A 16,553-nucleotide genomic window follows, 5' to 3' on the forward strand; every position below is an offset into this window, starting at 1 on the left:
TCCTGAACAGGCCAGTGTTCCGAAAGATGCGTGCATCAAGCACCTTTCCGGGCCAGCCTGTGTTAATGTCAATGAAATGCCCACGGTGATCCACAAGCGCGTGAAGAACCATAGAAAAATAGCCCTTCCGATTAACGTACTTGGAGGCTAGGTGGGCTGGTGCCAGAACTGGAATATACGTCCCATCTATCGCCCCTCCGCAATTAGGGAAACACATTTGTGCAAAGCCAGCCACAATGTCATGCACGTTACCCGGAGTCATGGTTCTTCTGAGCAGGATGCGATTAATGAATGGCACAAGCAAACTCGTGTTGATATCATTGTCGGTGTCCTCACTGTCACTTTGGATCTTAAGGAATAACTTGACTGCCAAACGTGATGCGCTGGTGAGACTCGTCAGCATATTCCTCAGCAGTTCGGGCTCCATTCCCGCAGACCGAAAGGGAAGACAGAGCGTGCAGTACAAAAAATGTTGAAAGATGGCACCAAATGTGGACGGAAGCAAAGGGAATGCTGAGATGCGAACCGATGCAGCACAGGATGTTGGGACAGAATCCAGAATGCCCCGCCCTCCCACCCCCTTCCTACAAGCCACAGCGCCAGAATGGGAAGAGGTGCTCTGTGGGATAGCTGCCCGCAATTCACTGCTCCCAATGCCGCTGCAAGTGCTGCAAATATGGCCCCGCCAGTGCACTTGCAGCAGTCAGTGTGGAGAGACTGCAGGGCTTTCCCTACTGTGCTCTACGAAGGCGGGTTTAACTCACAGCGCTCTACATCTGCAAGTGTAGCCAGGCCCTTACATGCTTTGTAGGACTGAGACAGAGATTCTTTGCACTAATACCACCTCATTCATCTTCTCTGAGCTCCATTACCTCTTTCAGGAGAAATTCCTTGCCGAGTTCAGATTCAAAATAGGGTGGAATTATTCTGTTTCTTATTCCTATTAGGCACTTCCTTCCTTCATCAAGTTCCTGCCTACATAGTAAGGAAAAGAAAGAAGAAGATATTACAAGTGTTGCCCCTGACATTTTTTTGCTAACCAAATCTATTAATGTCATTCTCATAATCCACTGACTTTTTCTTGACGTTACCAAATTTCCAAGAAGCAGAGGGACCAGCTACTGAGCCCCATTCTACACATCTGGGATCTAGATAGCAATTTGAAGTTTGTATGAATGGTGGCTGATCTGTTGCCTTCATGTAAACCCACCATCTCCTAGTTACACATACTCTAATTATTAACAGCCCAATCCTGTTCCCAGAAATCAGCAGACAATAATATGAATTTACTGTAAATATATTTATGCAAACCAGAGGAATCCTCTAGACTGGAGACTGATGAGTTAACCACATCCAGAAAGCACCAGAAGCATCTCAGACTTTCAGCTCTCCCTAGATGAATCCTGGAGCTGCATCACAGCCCCAGTTGAGATACTTCCAAAGCTTTAAACTGTAGAAAACTACACACATACAAGGGTGGAACAAGTTCCAGCTTAGATGATCTCTCTACTTTGAGAAAGCATATGGGCAGTAAATGCAAATTGTGTATTCACATATACCAAGGGAATTCTCAAGTCTGGAGACTGACTGATAAGAGAAAGCAAGTAATCCAAACAGAAAAAGAGATGGGGAAGAACAGAATGAAAGGAGGAAAGATGGACCAAGGAAGAATGAGAGACTAAAAGACCTGACATCCAAAAACAGCGTCTTCATCAGAGGCTGATCTACTTGAAGTATCTGATCAAAATATGAAGAGATTGCCAGGTGGCTGCTCTGCAGATCTCTTCAAAACATGCTCTAATTCTTCCTGCCCTAGATTTAGAGGCAGTTCTTGGTGAATATGCACCGAGACTTGAAGGTGTCTTTCCACCTTTCAAATCAACAGATCTGACTCATCTGAAGATGATAAGGTGGGTTAGGTAGTATCCTTTATAGGACCTCATCCAATGCACTAAATGCCCCAATAACAACTGAACTCAGACAATCACTACACTCTCGAATGAATTCACACAGGAAAATGACCAAAGACAAAAAAACCTTATTGCCTGTGGGTGAACACTTTTCACAAAGTGATCACTCTGTATCTGACCTCTCAGTTCTCATCCTCAAAGAAACCTGCCCAACACCTCCAAAAGACAAGCCCAGGATTTGTAACTTTACTAGATACTAAATCATGGATTGAATAGAGACATTGGATTTATGGCTTATTACAACATTCTATAACCCACCCAACCCCCTCCCTTGTCTCTCTGCCCCCAAGCTTTTACCTTTCTCTGCTGTGACTGGAGAGGTGTTAACAGGCCACTTCATCTTGAATGGTCCCTTGAAATATACGTTAACTACACATGCTAAACAATCTGATCCACTTTGTATTTAGCTGTGACACTCAGCGTATGTCTACACTGCAATTAGACACCTGTGTCTGGCCCATGCCAGTTGACTTGGGTGAAGAGACTTGGGCTAAGGGGCTGTTTAATTGTGCTGTAGATGTTCAGGCTCAGGCGGCAGCCCAAGTTCTGGGACCCTCCCCCCTAACAGGGTCCTAGAGCTCAGGTTTCAGTCTGAGCCTGATTGTTTATACCACAATTAAACAGCCCCTTAGCTCGAGTCAGCTGGCATGGGCCAGCCACGAGTTTTTAACTGCAGTGTAGACATACCCTCAGAGTACATTTCTCAGACCTGAAGAAGGGCTTTCTATAAGCCTGAAAGCGTGTTTCTTTCACCAACAGGAATTGGTCCAATAAAAGCTATTACCTCACCCACCTTGTCTCTCTAATATTCTGGGACCAACAACACGGGTAAAACAACACTTATACAATCATCTAAAGATGGTCATTTTAGATGCTTTGAGACCTTGCTCTTGCCAGAATAGAAGATGAAGAAGACATCTGCCTGCTTGAAGGGCTTTGTCCTATACAAGAAGAAACTGATGGCTCTGCAGACATCCAGATAGAGCCATCTGAACTCATGAAGATGAGGTTTAGCAGAATGCTGTCTTAATCATTAAGTCAACACATTTTGGGCCTGATTTCCACTCCTTGAAACCAGCTGTAATTTCATTGAATTCAAGGGAGTTACTCCTCCTGATTGCAAATGAGTAGAAAATCAGGCATGAAACCCTGGCTAATTTGAAGTCAATGAGTTTTGTCATTGACTTTAATGGAGTCAGAATTTCATCCCAGGTTTTTAGTGACAGGTGACATAATATATCCATTTTAAGTAGAGTTGATTTTAAGTAGATTTAGATTTTTATTGGTAAATATTGGTAAACATTAATTTCACTGTACACACACAAACTGACAAAAATATTTCCATCAATAATAACTGAAATTTGAAGATAGGCAAAGTAAGAAAAATGTTGCTTGTGAATGTATTAGAGTTTATTTAAGGTTATTTACTTTGTATATTTTGACATGTGATGCTGACAATTTGTGTTTTATGGGTTTATAAAGTTTTAACTTTTTGAAACTTAACATCTACTGTATTACTTATTGTCTGATCCCCTATTGTCTGCTGCCCCCATAATTTCCTGAAACTGTGCAAATTTTGCTTGATAAATAAATAAAAATTGTTTATATCCATAATTTTGCATAACTGAGAAAATTTAAATAAATAAAAATTGAAATTATAAAAAATAAAAATAAAATTCTACCAAGCCTAATTTTAAGTTATTTTTACTTAGTATGTAATGTGAGATAAAGTGTTGCCATCAGGTGGCACTAAGGCAATCCAACTTCAATCTGGAATTAAAGCATTTTATGATTTCAAACAAGTCAGTTACAAAGTCGAGAGCATTAGCTTAGCTCTGATGCCATGCAGGAGACCCTGGCTCAATTGCTATTTTCAGTCTTTCACAAAAACAAATTAGGAAAAGCACGAGTTTCTCATCACAAGATTATTTAATCTACACTGTATATTCTTCTGTACATCAAGACAAACACTGAACAGTTTAAATAGTAATCCTCAATGTCATTTATGTTCATTGTGGGTGCATGCATGTTTCTGCGAGAGAACCTTCACTTTTGTGTTTCCCATTCATACTTGAAGTTTTCATACTTGACATTAATTTAATGTAGATTTTTTCAATTATTTGGATTTGGACAGTTTTATACAATGCCATAAAATATAGCACTCTGTCATATTCATAAAAATCCTACTTATGGGATAATTTCTGGAATTTTTTTTTAGAAATTTAAGTGGAAGTGAAATAAGGGGGTTAGAATTAAAGCTGAGTTTCGGCCTTAATTATAGTTCTCACTGCTGCTTAGCCTATAATGCTTTCCCCTTCCATAGCTCCTTTAATCTGAAGATCTGAATGTGCTTATCAACATTAAAGATTCCTTACAATCCCTGTGTGAGGGAGATAAATATTTTACAAATAGAAAAATGGAGGATAGGGAGATTTATGGTCAAAATGTTCAAATTTGGCACCAAAGGGACCAGATTTTCATGGGGACTGAGCAGGTGCTCATCACCTCTGAAAATCAGGCCACCTCTGTTAAGTGACTATCATGGGGATTTAAGAACCAGAATTTGAAAATGCTGACCTAAATTACTTTCCTAGCTGGTGTTTGGAGCTAGGGTGACCAGATGTCCCGATTTTATAGGGACAGTCCTGATATTTGGGGCTTTGTCTTATATAGGTGCCTACTACCCCCCACCCTCTGTCCCGATTTTTAATACTTGCTGTCTGGTCAGCCTAGTTGGAGCCAGGAATAGAACCTAGGTTTTCTGACTCCTAGCCCCTGTTCTAAATTGTCTGTAATATTCATTGCCTCTATTCCTATGCTTTGATCTGTCATTTGCAAAAGTATCAGAGGTACAGTCAAACTATTCATTCAGCATTTCTATTAGAGCTAATGCTCCAACAGCATTGTTTTGCTGCTGTTATCACAGTAAGGGCCCGATCCAAAGCCCAATGAGAGCAGTAGGAGTCTTTCCATTGACTTCAGTGGGTCTTGGATCAGGCCCTAACTTTCTCTCCTAATAACACCATTACCTGGACTGCTCTAATTTTGTCTGCCAGTGAGATACCTGCGTTAATCTGTCCTTGCTGCATGAGGGGGAAAGGAGAAAAAAAATGAAAATGAGATAAATAGCACAATATTTTATAAGCATGAATGGTTCACAAAATAACTAATGAAAGAACGTATTTCTCTTATTAAAGCATGTGTCTGATGACTTCTGACCTGGACTGATTACGAGTATAGTTTGCAACACTCATTGGTCAACCATGTTAATAATTACATTTTGCTCTTTTATAGCACTGTGCATCTAAAAAACTCAAAAATCTTCATAGCACCCTTGTGATATAGGTAAGCGTTACTAGCCCCATTTTACAGAAGGGGAAACTGAGACAGAGACAAAGTGTTCATAGGGAGAATCAGACAGTACTTGAACTCTTCCTTTCCATTCCCATGTGCTAACCACTAAAGCATACTGTCTCTCATTTCTGCTTCTCACCATCCTTTGTATGATTTTTGTTAACAGCAGGTCTTATTGGATTGTCCTACCTGAAACTCTGCCAGTAGTCTTCAGGTTGCTTTGATACTGTCTTCCTTCGTGGACTTTGGAGCTGAGAATCCACAGCCTGCTCATATAACTCTACTATCTGAGCTGCAAGATAAGGAGAGAGAAGAGTTTTTAAACAGCCATTGACTGGTTTGTTTTCAAAAAGGATTCTCAGAAGCCAGCAAACTGAGCAGGAAGCCAGTTAATCCAGCTAGGACTGAAATGCAGAGGAAAGGGGAAATGTTTAGGGCCCAGATTCACAAAGGTGCTTAACCTGCACTGATCTAGGCCTTAGGTGTCTGACTCAAAGGCTGGAGAGAAGCACCTTTCTCTGCCTGAGATTGTCAGCTGTGAACCATCTCCTGGCATTAGGTGCCTAAATCAGGTCAGCTTTCTCCTGGGGGGAAGAGACAGAGGTTAGGGCACCACTCCTACCTGGGATGTAGGAGACTTAAGTTCAAGTCCACGCTTCAAATCAGGCATGTTGGGAATTCAAATATGGGTCTCCCCCATCTATTAGACATAATGGAACATGCATAATACCCTGCCCCCCAAAATTCCTTGCTTGCCTCCAGTTGCCCTTTGTGAAGGTTAGGTGTGCTCTGAATACACTTACTGCAGGCAATACGGGCATTCCCCAGCCTCATTTGAGAATCCCTCTAGTGTTTAGGTGTGAGTGAGGGCTTTGAGCAACTAGTTATCTGTGGGGTGGTGCCAGAACTTAGATGGGTTTAAGCATACCCACTGGTGGAAATTTAGGCATCTATGGGGATTTAGGCAGGAGCTGAGTGGTGACTTTATGAATATCAGTGGCACTTAAATATTGGATTTAGGTACCTAAAGAGGCTGTTATACACCCACATTCCTTTGAAATTTACAATGAAATCATTCCTAAAACACTTAGGGCTAGATTCACAAAATTTACTTTTTGTAGTTTTTTCCCTATGTTTTGAAGTTTAACTTTCACTTTTCTGTCTTGTCAATTTTTTTTTTGAACTCCAGTTCTTTTTTACATTATTTTTTCCCTGTGTTGGTGATACATCTTTACAAACTTAGTTCCATTTTTGCCTGGAAATCATGCAGTATGGAAACCATTATTTGCAGCAATCCCAGGTTAAGCTTCAAAAATATGAAAGATCATGAAAAGTATTGTCCAATTACGAGGACTAACCTCGGCAGTCTTGGACTGGCTGAATAATTAGCATTCTAAAAGCTGGCATCATCACAGGGATAGCAAATACTCAGAGATATTACTTTAAAAATAAATAAATACATGCTTTTTTATTTAATTTTTATGTATTTTTAAATGTTAACAAATGCTCAAAGGAACATATTAATTCATATACAGAAACTCATATGTTATAAATACTAAATTGTGCCATCATCTCCCAACATACCAGGTCTTAGGCTTCCCAGGTGTCTAGTATTTGACCGGAAAGTGCAGTTGAAAAGGGGACCTGACAGTGACCGGTCAGATCTATCAAAGTCTGGTTACTGTGGGTGGGGGAGGTGGGGAGGCGTCAGGTCCTCACCCACGCCAGCCCCTACTCAGCCATTGCCAGCTCCCAACCCCAGCTCTGCAGGCAAGTTCCTGCTGACCCGGGGGGGTGGGGAGGAGGGGAACGGGAGAGGAGCAAGTGATGTGTGTGTGTGTAGCGATGGGGGTGGAGCCTTTGGGGGAGCAGTAGGGAAGAGGCGGGGCCTCAGGGGGGAAGTGGTGGGGTGAGGGAGGTTCTGGCACTCCTGCTGGAGTGTCCGGTTTTTAAATATTACAAAGTTAGCAACCCTACCAGGTCTGTGTACCCTGGCTTCCACAGTCTCTATAAACAATGACATTGTCTCTCCAATGGGAGGGATCCTCAAAAAATCAAATTGGACCTCTGCCTCCATAAACACTGAATTTGCAACATTAGCTTCTCTCTGCATTGGGTCTTATTAAACATCATTTGCTAAGGTTTTCACTGGTAAGTCCCTAAAGTTACGATTCTAAATCATTCAAAAGTGGCCTGATTTTCAAAGGTACTAGATACCTACGCCCAGATCCACAAAAGGGTGGGGCTTGGCACATACCCTTCTCTCGGAGTTCAGAGCCTAAAACCAGCCTGTGGGGAGGTATCTCTGCTTGTGAAGCAGTATCTCTGCTTATGAAGATAAGAGAAGATTGGTATTTGACTGCCTAAGTCACAGTTGCAGAGTGTGATCTCATAGGTATGCTCAAGGGCTGCCTAACTCCAAACAACTGTGGAGGAAGGAGTGCCACCTCCTTTATAACGTGTAGTCATTAGGCTACTCACCCAGGATGTGGGAGACCCTGAGCTGAGGTCCCCCCTCTCCTGATGAGGAGAAAGGATTTGAACAGGGCTCTGACACCTCTCTGATGAGTGCTCTCACGACTAGGCTATGGAATAGTCCGATATAGGTCTTCCTCAATCTCTCCTATTGAAGTTGTTCCACTTTCATTAAATAATTGTATAATTAAATATAAATTGGACCATATTGGTGGTTAGGGCACTTATCTGAGAGGGGAAGGGATAGCTCAGTGGTTTGAGCATTGGCCTGCTAAGCCCAGGGTTGTGAGTTCAATCCTTGAGGGGGCCATTTAGGGATCTGGGGCAAAAATTGGAGATTGGTCCTGCTTTGAGCAGGGGGTTGGACTAGATGACCTCCTGAGGTCCCTTCCAACCCTGATATTCTATGATTCTATGACCTGTTTAAATCTCCTCTCCTCAGCAGGTGGAGGGGGGACTTGAACTTAAGGTCTTCTCAAATCCCAGGTGAATCCCCTAACTATTAGGTTAAAAGTTATAAGGGAGCTCCTCCTCCTCCTCCAGGCATTTTGTGGAATTAGGCAGCCTCTGACGATGTCTACCAGATTGGGCCCCTGCATGCAATTTAGGTGGCTGAATGCCTATCTTCTCATGGTTTGTGAATTGCTCTTGGGCTCAGGTGGGAGTTAGGCACCCAGACACCTAGAGTGAGGCAGCAGTGTGCATGCCCAAAGGCAGAAACGTAGGCACCTACAGCCGAGTGGGAGTTTTGTGAATCACAGTGGTGCATAAAAACGAGATTAGGAACCTAAGTATTTTTGTGGACCCCACCCCTAATAATTCACACTAAAGTTAATGAAGTTGCAGCTTTGAAAATCAGCCTTTTTTTTAGGTGCATAAATATGGAAGTACAAGCCTAACTTCGGCACCTATCTTTAAAAATTGTGGCTGGAATGTTCCTACTCTTGTAATACTAATTAACTACATAGGGTTGTGTCAATGGTTGGCAAATGTGTCAAGACTCCATAAATGTAGGACAAAAAAGGTTATAAATGTGGGTGCCTAAATTTAGCCAACTAAATAGGTTCACCAGATTTTTAGAGATATTGAATTACTGAAGTTAATGGGAGTTGTTAAGGCTCATCACCTGTGAAAATCAGGCCACTTAATTAGATGTCTGTGTATGGACTTAAATGCCTAAGTTTAGACATCCTGGCTTGACCATTTTGATTTAAGTTCCATTTTTTCATAGACCTGTGACAATTATCACTCAAACTAATTAGTGACAGTAGATAGGAATGCCGCTTTTGTTGCCACAATGGTTGTCAATTATAGATCTCCGCAGGTTTCACAAAATGGCTATCAATTACAGAAGTAAAAAGGGGATCAGAAACCAGAAGAGACAGACTAATGTGCAAAGCCCTTAAAAAGATCACTTCACCTATGTTTAAAAACCATTGGAGTGTTTAAAATACAGAGTTTTAATTGTTCCTACCTCTAGTGTTGAGATCTTCAGATGATTTCTCCAAGTTAGGGAAAGACTGCAATGAAGACAGAATAATTATGGATATGTAACAAACAAGACCTTGCACAATGGTACCTACCCTTTGAGAGAGTTTTTATACCCAAACAAGCGTTATGTCAATCTGAGGCTACAAATGGGGTCCCCTCAGCGTGCCTGGAAATGTGAGCCAGGAAACAAAATATCTCTAAAGTACAGAACAATGGGAGCCAAGGAATGGGGGATATGCAGTAGACACAGCCACATGAAAATGAGTACAGGACTTCTCAGGCCCTTGGCAATGTAAGCAAGAGAGTAGCAGATGAAATGTATACAAACCTGAGAGTCACTAATGGAGAGTGAATTTAATCTGATTCTCATATGTGATGAGTTAATTCCTCAGAATACTTTGCTTCAGAATATGTTAATGAGCCTGCAGTGTACAGAGAATTAAAAGTGATAGGACTGCATTTGCCTTATGGTTTGTTTCCGCTAGGTAAGGGTGGCTTTGCAGAGACAGAGGTGCATATATGTGTTGGTTGCACTTTGACCTTGCAATGGCACAGCATATCCATACTGAAAACTAGTCTGTGGCACTCCCTTCGTTTCAGTGTACTGTGGGACCTCCCGAGGAATCTCCCTCACATTTTCCAGCACAGTTCTCTAGAGCAGATTATGTAAAATATTAGAAAATTATAGTAGGTCTCTAATCACATTCTGTCATTTATGCATTAAATTACAACACAAGTCCCACCCCCAACCAACCCATTACTCCAAACTGGTATGTTAAGGCTTGGGTCAGATAAGGATTTTTTTGCCTGGGACTTTCCACTTATGTTGGTTTCTACTGAAAGTCCCAATTGTTTACTTCAATACTGTTTCTAATAAGAGGGTCAATTCTGCTTGAGTATCCGTGCACATGCGTATTGCAGTGCGCTGCCTTTATGCTCCTTTCAGTGGCCAAAGCGCTTCTCTCCCTCTCCTTGACGATCTGTAGTCCTGGTGTCCTGGGATGTAGTATGATGATCATTACCACATCTGGATGGAGGTATGTCACTTCTTTGTTACAATGAATATTTTTAAGTTGTATTCTTTCATGTGATACAAACCAACACTTTTGCTGATGTTCTATTTAGTGAAGTCCCATTGGCTGCTGCAAAAATGTGAAGCCTTGAGCCCTATTTTTGATCTGAACTAACAGTTCCTTTCCATCTCTTGTGTCTTTCCCCATGGGCATCATTTTAGAAAAATTGGGGAGGAGTGGCACAGTTGTGTCAGCACACAGAACATTATATGTGATTATATTATATCTTGCAATGTCTTGGGGGGAAGGGGCAAAGCAAGGTTGGGGGAGACAACTAGCTCCTTTGCCCCACAGTAAAGAACGTCCCTGCCTTTCCCCTAGGATTCAGAGATAAACATGCTCTGAACAGAATCTGGAGGAGCAGGTCGCTCTGGAATAGTTCCTCTGCCTCAGCCAATTCCCTGTGTTCCCCACTGGTACAACTGCACCAGTTGTACCCACAGTGCCTGCATATAATGTAAGCTCCTCCAGGGCAATGGGGGAAGACAAGTGACTGGAACACCACAATATGCTCTGTTTGAGAGTTGAGATGTATTTGGCAGTGTGAGGAGTTTTACCTAGTTGTAATTATGTTCTACGGCAGTTTGGGGATATGTCTGCATCAACTTAGGAATATCATTTTGGTTTTGTGATTGCCTGTTGTAATTTCTACCTCTTTTTTTTTAATGCAATCTTTTGTATGGCTATTTCTGTAGCAGGAACCTGGCACCTAAAGCAGAGACTATGTTTCGGAAGCTGTGTCGGAGCAATGAAATGGCTATGAACATTGAAAGGCTTTATCCCAGTGGTAGCAGACCCACTGACTTTGAAAGAACACTCTTCATAGAAACCTGTGTGTCTAGGAGAAGAGGGCTGGAATCCTCCAGTCTCCACACATAGCTGGGAGAACTGTAGTTTCTCTGCTCGGCCACCTCACCCAGCGGTGGCAGTGACTGCTTTGAAAGGTAGCTGCTTTTTCTAAGCTAAGGAAACATTCCATTGCCAGAAACAGAAGACCCTGAAGGAGAGAGTGGAGGGGACTTTGCCTCCCCTCAAGGACTCAGACGAAACCCAGTATTCACAAGGTGGTGAGGAAACAGAGGGATTGTGTTCAGGAGTTTGTTGTTTTCCACAGAGCTCTGACTCTCTTGTGCTTTTTAAAAACAAAGTATGTGTATAAGAAATTCCTTCACTAAGCCTGCATTTCCTTGCTTTACTGCCACACTGTCCCTGAAAAGGTTAACTACAAACCAGAGCTCCCACAGCTAGGTAGTCTCTGGAGGAAATGTATCTAACCAATGGGGGTGAGGTCGGAGGGCTTGGGAAGGCTGAGGCACTGGTTCCAGGGTCCAAGCTGCAGGTCCCATTGTTTAAGACCGGTGTCAGGCATAGAAGTCTGCACCTGATAGTGCACCTCAGTTACCCAGACCTTAGGATAGTGACTAATCACTACCCAGGCTCATGGAGCTAAGCAGCATATGGGAGTCATTCGTTGGATCCCATCACAACAGACAGTGTCAGCTCAGAGGGCAGAATTGGATCTCCTCTAGGTTACAGGCTATTCTGGGGTGCAGCACTCTCAATCTCTCCTGTTGAAATTGTTCCACTTTATAAATATAAATAATGAAATATTAATTGGAGCAGGGACTTGAGTCTTCTTCCTCCCAGGAGCAGGCCCCAACCACTGAGCTAGAGAATCATTTTCACACTCTTTCTCAGGCCTACTGACTATTTAAGTATTTCATATGAAGTTGTCACGACTGGAACATGGTCAGTCTGATCTAGTGGCCAGAGCACAAGTCAGGCCTGGTCCAATATACTCAGAAGACACCTATAGAGATTGAATTTAAGAACAGATGGAAGTCAGGAATTCATAATGTAGAAAAAGAAAAGAATTCTAGTGATACTTATGAAGATCTAGCACTGCATGTGTTAGCAGAAGCTGGAGTCAGAGATGGCATCTGGATCATACCCTTGATTGAAGGAGTTCCTACAAGAATGGAGCTTAATACTAGAGCTGCCATCTCACTGATTTCTGCATCTTCCTATCACCAGATTTTGTCACCAGTTCCTCTGGAAGAAACCTCCAAGGTTTTGAAGACTTATAATGGAGAAAAGTTAGTCCGAAAAGGGATATTCTTAGTCAAAGTTCAACTAGATGAACAATCACTTGCTTTACCCTTGTATGTGACTGAAGGAAAGTATCCACCAACATTTGGCAGATCTTGGCTTGAGAAGCTTAAGGTGAATTGGACCAAAAGCACCCTGAAATCTTCAAGAAATACTTGATACGGCAAAGTTTTTGAAAAAGAGTTTGGACAGATGAGCAACGTGTCAGTGAAATCTGAGAGCCAGAGAAAATAGTGCAAAATATCCAGAGTTGTGCCTTGTGAAAGCTGATTTGGACCATTTAGCGAACATCAGAGTCTTGTCCTTAGTTTCACATAGTGAGTGGGCTACACTCATCGTACTAGTGATCAAGAAGGAAGGCGTCGTCTGAATTTGTGGAGATTTCAAAGTGACTCTGAATCCAGTTTTATATGCAGACTAGTATCCACTACCTCCTACTGAAGATGTTTGCTACATTTAGTGGTGGACAGTGTTTCAGTAAATTGGATTGCCTCAATTCATACCTACAAATGGAGACTGATCCGGCATCTCGCAAATATCTCACAATCAACATACAAAAACGCTTATTTTGTTACAGCTGATTGCCTTTCAGTATCACATTGGCACCTGCCCTGTTCCAGAAAGCCATAAATGAAATTGTGAAGGGACTGAATGGAATTCATTGTTATTTGGATGACATCCTTATTACAGGAAAGGATCAAGAGGATCATCTTCAAAATTTGGATGCTGTCTTGCAACATTTGGAAGACCATGGGCTGAGAGTTCATTAAGACAAATTTGAGTTTTTCAAACCTTTAGCTGAATATCTTGGATGTGTAATTGATGCCACAGGCTTCAGGAATTCACTAGAGAAAGAGATGGTGGTTCTTGAATCACCAGAGAACAAGTCACAGCTATGTTCATTTTTAGGACTGCTTAACTACTACATAAATTTCTGCCTAATCCAGCCACAGCATTGGCACTTTTACATGAACTGTTACAAGCAAAGAAAAAATGGAAATGGACTAAGGAGTGTGATTGTGCATTTAAGGAAGCAAAGAAATGACATGTGGACCAGCTGCAGCCTTGACAAGTACCAGAGTCTAGGGATGATCCAGCAGGACTTTTTGTTTCTGTAATTGAACCTCCTTCCATTACAACTCCTAATTTTGGTGACTTGTTGGGAGAAAATTTGGTACCAGATCCAGGGAGCCAGTTGATTCCTTGCCACCAACTGTTCCTGTTGTTCAGAACACAGCTGCACTGTCATTCCCCACATTATTTCAAGATAGTGTGAAAACCAGATGTGCGCATGAATCGATAAATTGTTTAGTTAGGGAGTTGCTATTCCAGGACAGAATAATCCCTTGCAATTTAAGAGTCTGCAGTAATCTACCCACAACTTTTAGTTAGATTATATAATGTTTCATGTTAGCCATGTACATCATGGGCAGCGAGTAGAATAGGCCAGAGGCGCTAAGCCTCCAGTGACACAGCTGCCACCACCCTGCCACCAGAGGCCTGGGCTGTGGTGGCCCCGCCTGCGCTCTGCCTCTTCCTGTCCCTGCTCTGCCCCTTCCCTGAGGCCCCACTGCCTGCCACTGCCTGGTGAGCCCCTCCTTGCCCTCTCCTCCACTCCACTCACTGCTTCCCTCCTCACAAACCTCCCCCATGAGATCCCCCCCACCTGCCACATCCCTCCTCTCCTCCACCCACCTCCTTGAGAGACTCCCCTCCACTTACCGCTCTCCAAGTCCCTCATCACCCGCCCACCCCCACAGGAGAAAGGGGTGGAGGAGAGGAGGTACGTGGAAAGTGTGAGTGGCAGAGGCTTCGGGGGAGCAGGGGGTGGAGGAGAGGAAAGCTGCGGTGGGTGCGGGAGGGTCTCATGAGGGCTGAGGAGTGAGGAGGGATGTGGCAGGCATGGGAGGGTCTCACGGGGGAGGCGGACTGAGGAGGGACAGGCGGCGGCAGGGGAAGTCTCATGGGGGCAGGAGGGTAGAGGAAAGGAGGGGACGTGGCAAGTGGTGGTGGTGGTGGGCGAGTGGGGGATGGGGAGGGCCTGGGGCAGAGCGGGGGCGGACAGTGGGAAGGGCTGCAGGTGGAAGAGGGGGGACAGGGAGCTAGTCTGCAGCCTGCTGCCCACAGTCTGCCCCTGCTCCGCCCCAGGCCCACTTCTCATGATGCACATGATATTGAATGTGCTTGGACAGTTTTTTAAAGTAGGATGGAGGAATGTGACATTCTGTTTCTTTAAATGTTTGGATACTCTCCCTTCCACAGTGCAAAGCCTCACTTTCATGTTAGTTTTAGTTTTGCAGCTAGAACAATAAAGTGAGCACAGCAGACATCTGTGTTTCTGTCAGCTCCCTGTGTCTATCTCCTTCTCTGTTGGGTCCAGAAATATAACAGGCACCATCACCACAAGCAGCAGCCATTGCTGCTGTTTTGTGAATCTAGCCTTGAATTTTTGTGGTCTGGCCAAAAGTATTTGGTGAATTCATGTCAAATTCACAAATAGTTTCAGCTCAACTGACTCTACATTTTTCATCTGAAAATTTTTGCTCAGCTCTGCTCAGGAATCCTTTGCTCAAAGGACACCAGATGTGGACAACTAACACTACCCAGGCAACCCCATGAGGTACAGAAAATTTCAAGACAATCTGAGTAAGCACATGGATTTTAAGAAGAGTCAACTTTTAAACAGAAAGCACTGCTCAACCTGAACTATAGTAGAGCTGGTGTTCTGCTATATTACATCCTAAGATTTTGTTTGTTATTTTGTGAATGGATATGATGTATTTTAGAGGCGCGGCAAGCACCTGGCATGGTTACTGACAGAAGTGACAGTGCCATATTGCTCCTGGTGTAAATAGACCCTGAGTTTCAATAATTGATATTGAAAAGAAACAATTCAAAATGAAGTTCTCTCACCATAACCAGTTTGAGGAGGTCAGCAGCATTACCCTTCTCTTCCTCTGTTCTTGGCTCTTTAATGATCATCTCTTGCATCTCATCTTCCTGCTTCAGGATGTAGTCTATGTATTCCTAGTGGAGCAGTGAATAAAGGATATGGGAGATGCAACTGTTTGTTTTACAGAAGTAAACATAATGGACATTCATATGGAGGAGAGTTTACTTATTAGTAAGTGAGGTATATATTGCCTCTGAGGATTCACATTGTCAGGGTCAAGAAACTATGGTGGAGTTCTATTTGTCAGATGAGTCTTTATACTTAGAAGCTCAGTTAGATGGAAAAGTAGGGACCATGGGTAGGGCTAGGCTCACATCCCTATCCAGATGGCAAACCTCATGCAAGGATTCATGAACAGGCATTCTTCCATACCTCTTTGAATTCCAAAGAAATGGGGAAGGAGAAGGAAAAGCTTGAGCCCCCGGGGTCCTCTAGCTCTTGGCGAGGTTCTGACCAAGTGAGTCTCTAGCTTAAAAATTCTTCTATAACAAAAGAAGTTTTATTCTAACGTAAGTAGTTTCAAGCTACCTTCTCATGACTGACAGTAGGGAACTACAGAGGCAACTTTCTAAGGAGAAATACTGTCTTTGCAAGTGTACTTAGGATCATGTCTTCTGTTCTACCCCACAAATGCAGTTCTGTCGTGTCTGTAAAGTCACGCAAAGTATTAGTGGCTGTTAGTGCTATCAGTTATGTCTCTCTTCATCTTTCTCTACGGATCATTGTAAGTCACTTACTCCTGGAATACCCATAGAACTGGTATTGATGTATAAACAACTTCCATGGACTGAGTTACATTTCTGGTTAATATAAGCATTACAAAGGTCTCTGGAATGCCCGTAATTGCACTGCTTCTTTCTAGGGGTTCCTTCTTATTCTGAGGGCCATCTGCAGACCTATTTTATAATCTTTTAAATGCAGAGGCCTAACCTGGGAATTTGGTATAAGAAGTTTAAAAATTTGCCTGCTTCTAAAAGACCAGTATGTAATCAGTATATGTATGTAATGCAAATGAGTAAAGCTGAGTCCTGCTAGAATGGCATCTCAAAAATGTAAGAGATGTAAGCAGTCAGTGTGTCTTTATTGCAACAAGACCTTTTTTCAAATGTACTATAAAAATCACGTGAC

At 42.8% G+C, this 16,553-nt stretch overlaps 1 protein-coding gene across 1 annotated transcript in view; it reads right to left on the reverse strand.

Annotated features, from left to right (window-relative positions):
• Positions 1–16,553, reverse strand: part of SPAG17 (sperm associated antigen 17) — a 296,695-nt gene that overhangs the window by 19,251 nt on the left and 260,891 nt on the right. The window contains exons 36-40 of the mRNA XM_077807348.1: positions 15,386–15,499; positions 9,274–9,319; positions 5,514–5,616; positions 5,000–5,053; positions 873–975 (exon numbers count right to left, since the gene is read on the reverse strand). Of these exons, the coding sequence (XP_077663474.1) occupies positions 873–975; positions 5,000–5,053; positions 5,514–5,616; positions 9,274–9,319; positions 15,386–15,499 (420 nt within the window). The remainder of the gene's footprint in view (positions 1–872; positions 976–4,999; positions 5,054–5,513; positions 5,617–9,273; positions 9,320–15,385; positions 15,500–16,553) is intronic.

The sequence above is a fragment of the Eretmochelys imbricata genome, chromosome 1, assembly GCF_965152235.1.
Source record: "Eretmochelys imbricata isolate rEreImb1 chromosome 1, rEreImb1.hap1, whole genome shotgun sequence".
Lineage (NCBI taxonomy): Eukaryota > Metazoa > Chordata > Testudines > Cheloniidae > Eretmochelys > Eretmochelys imbricata.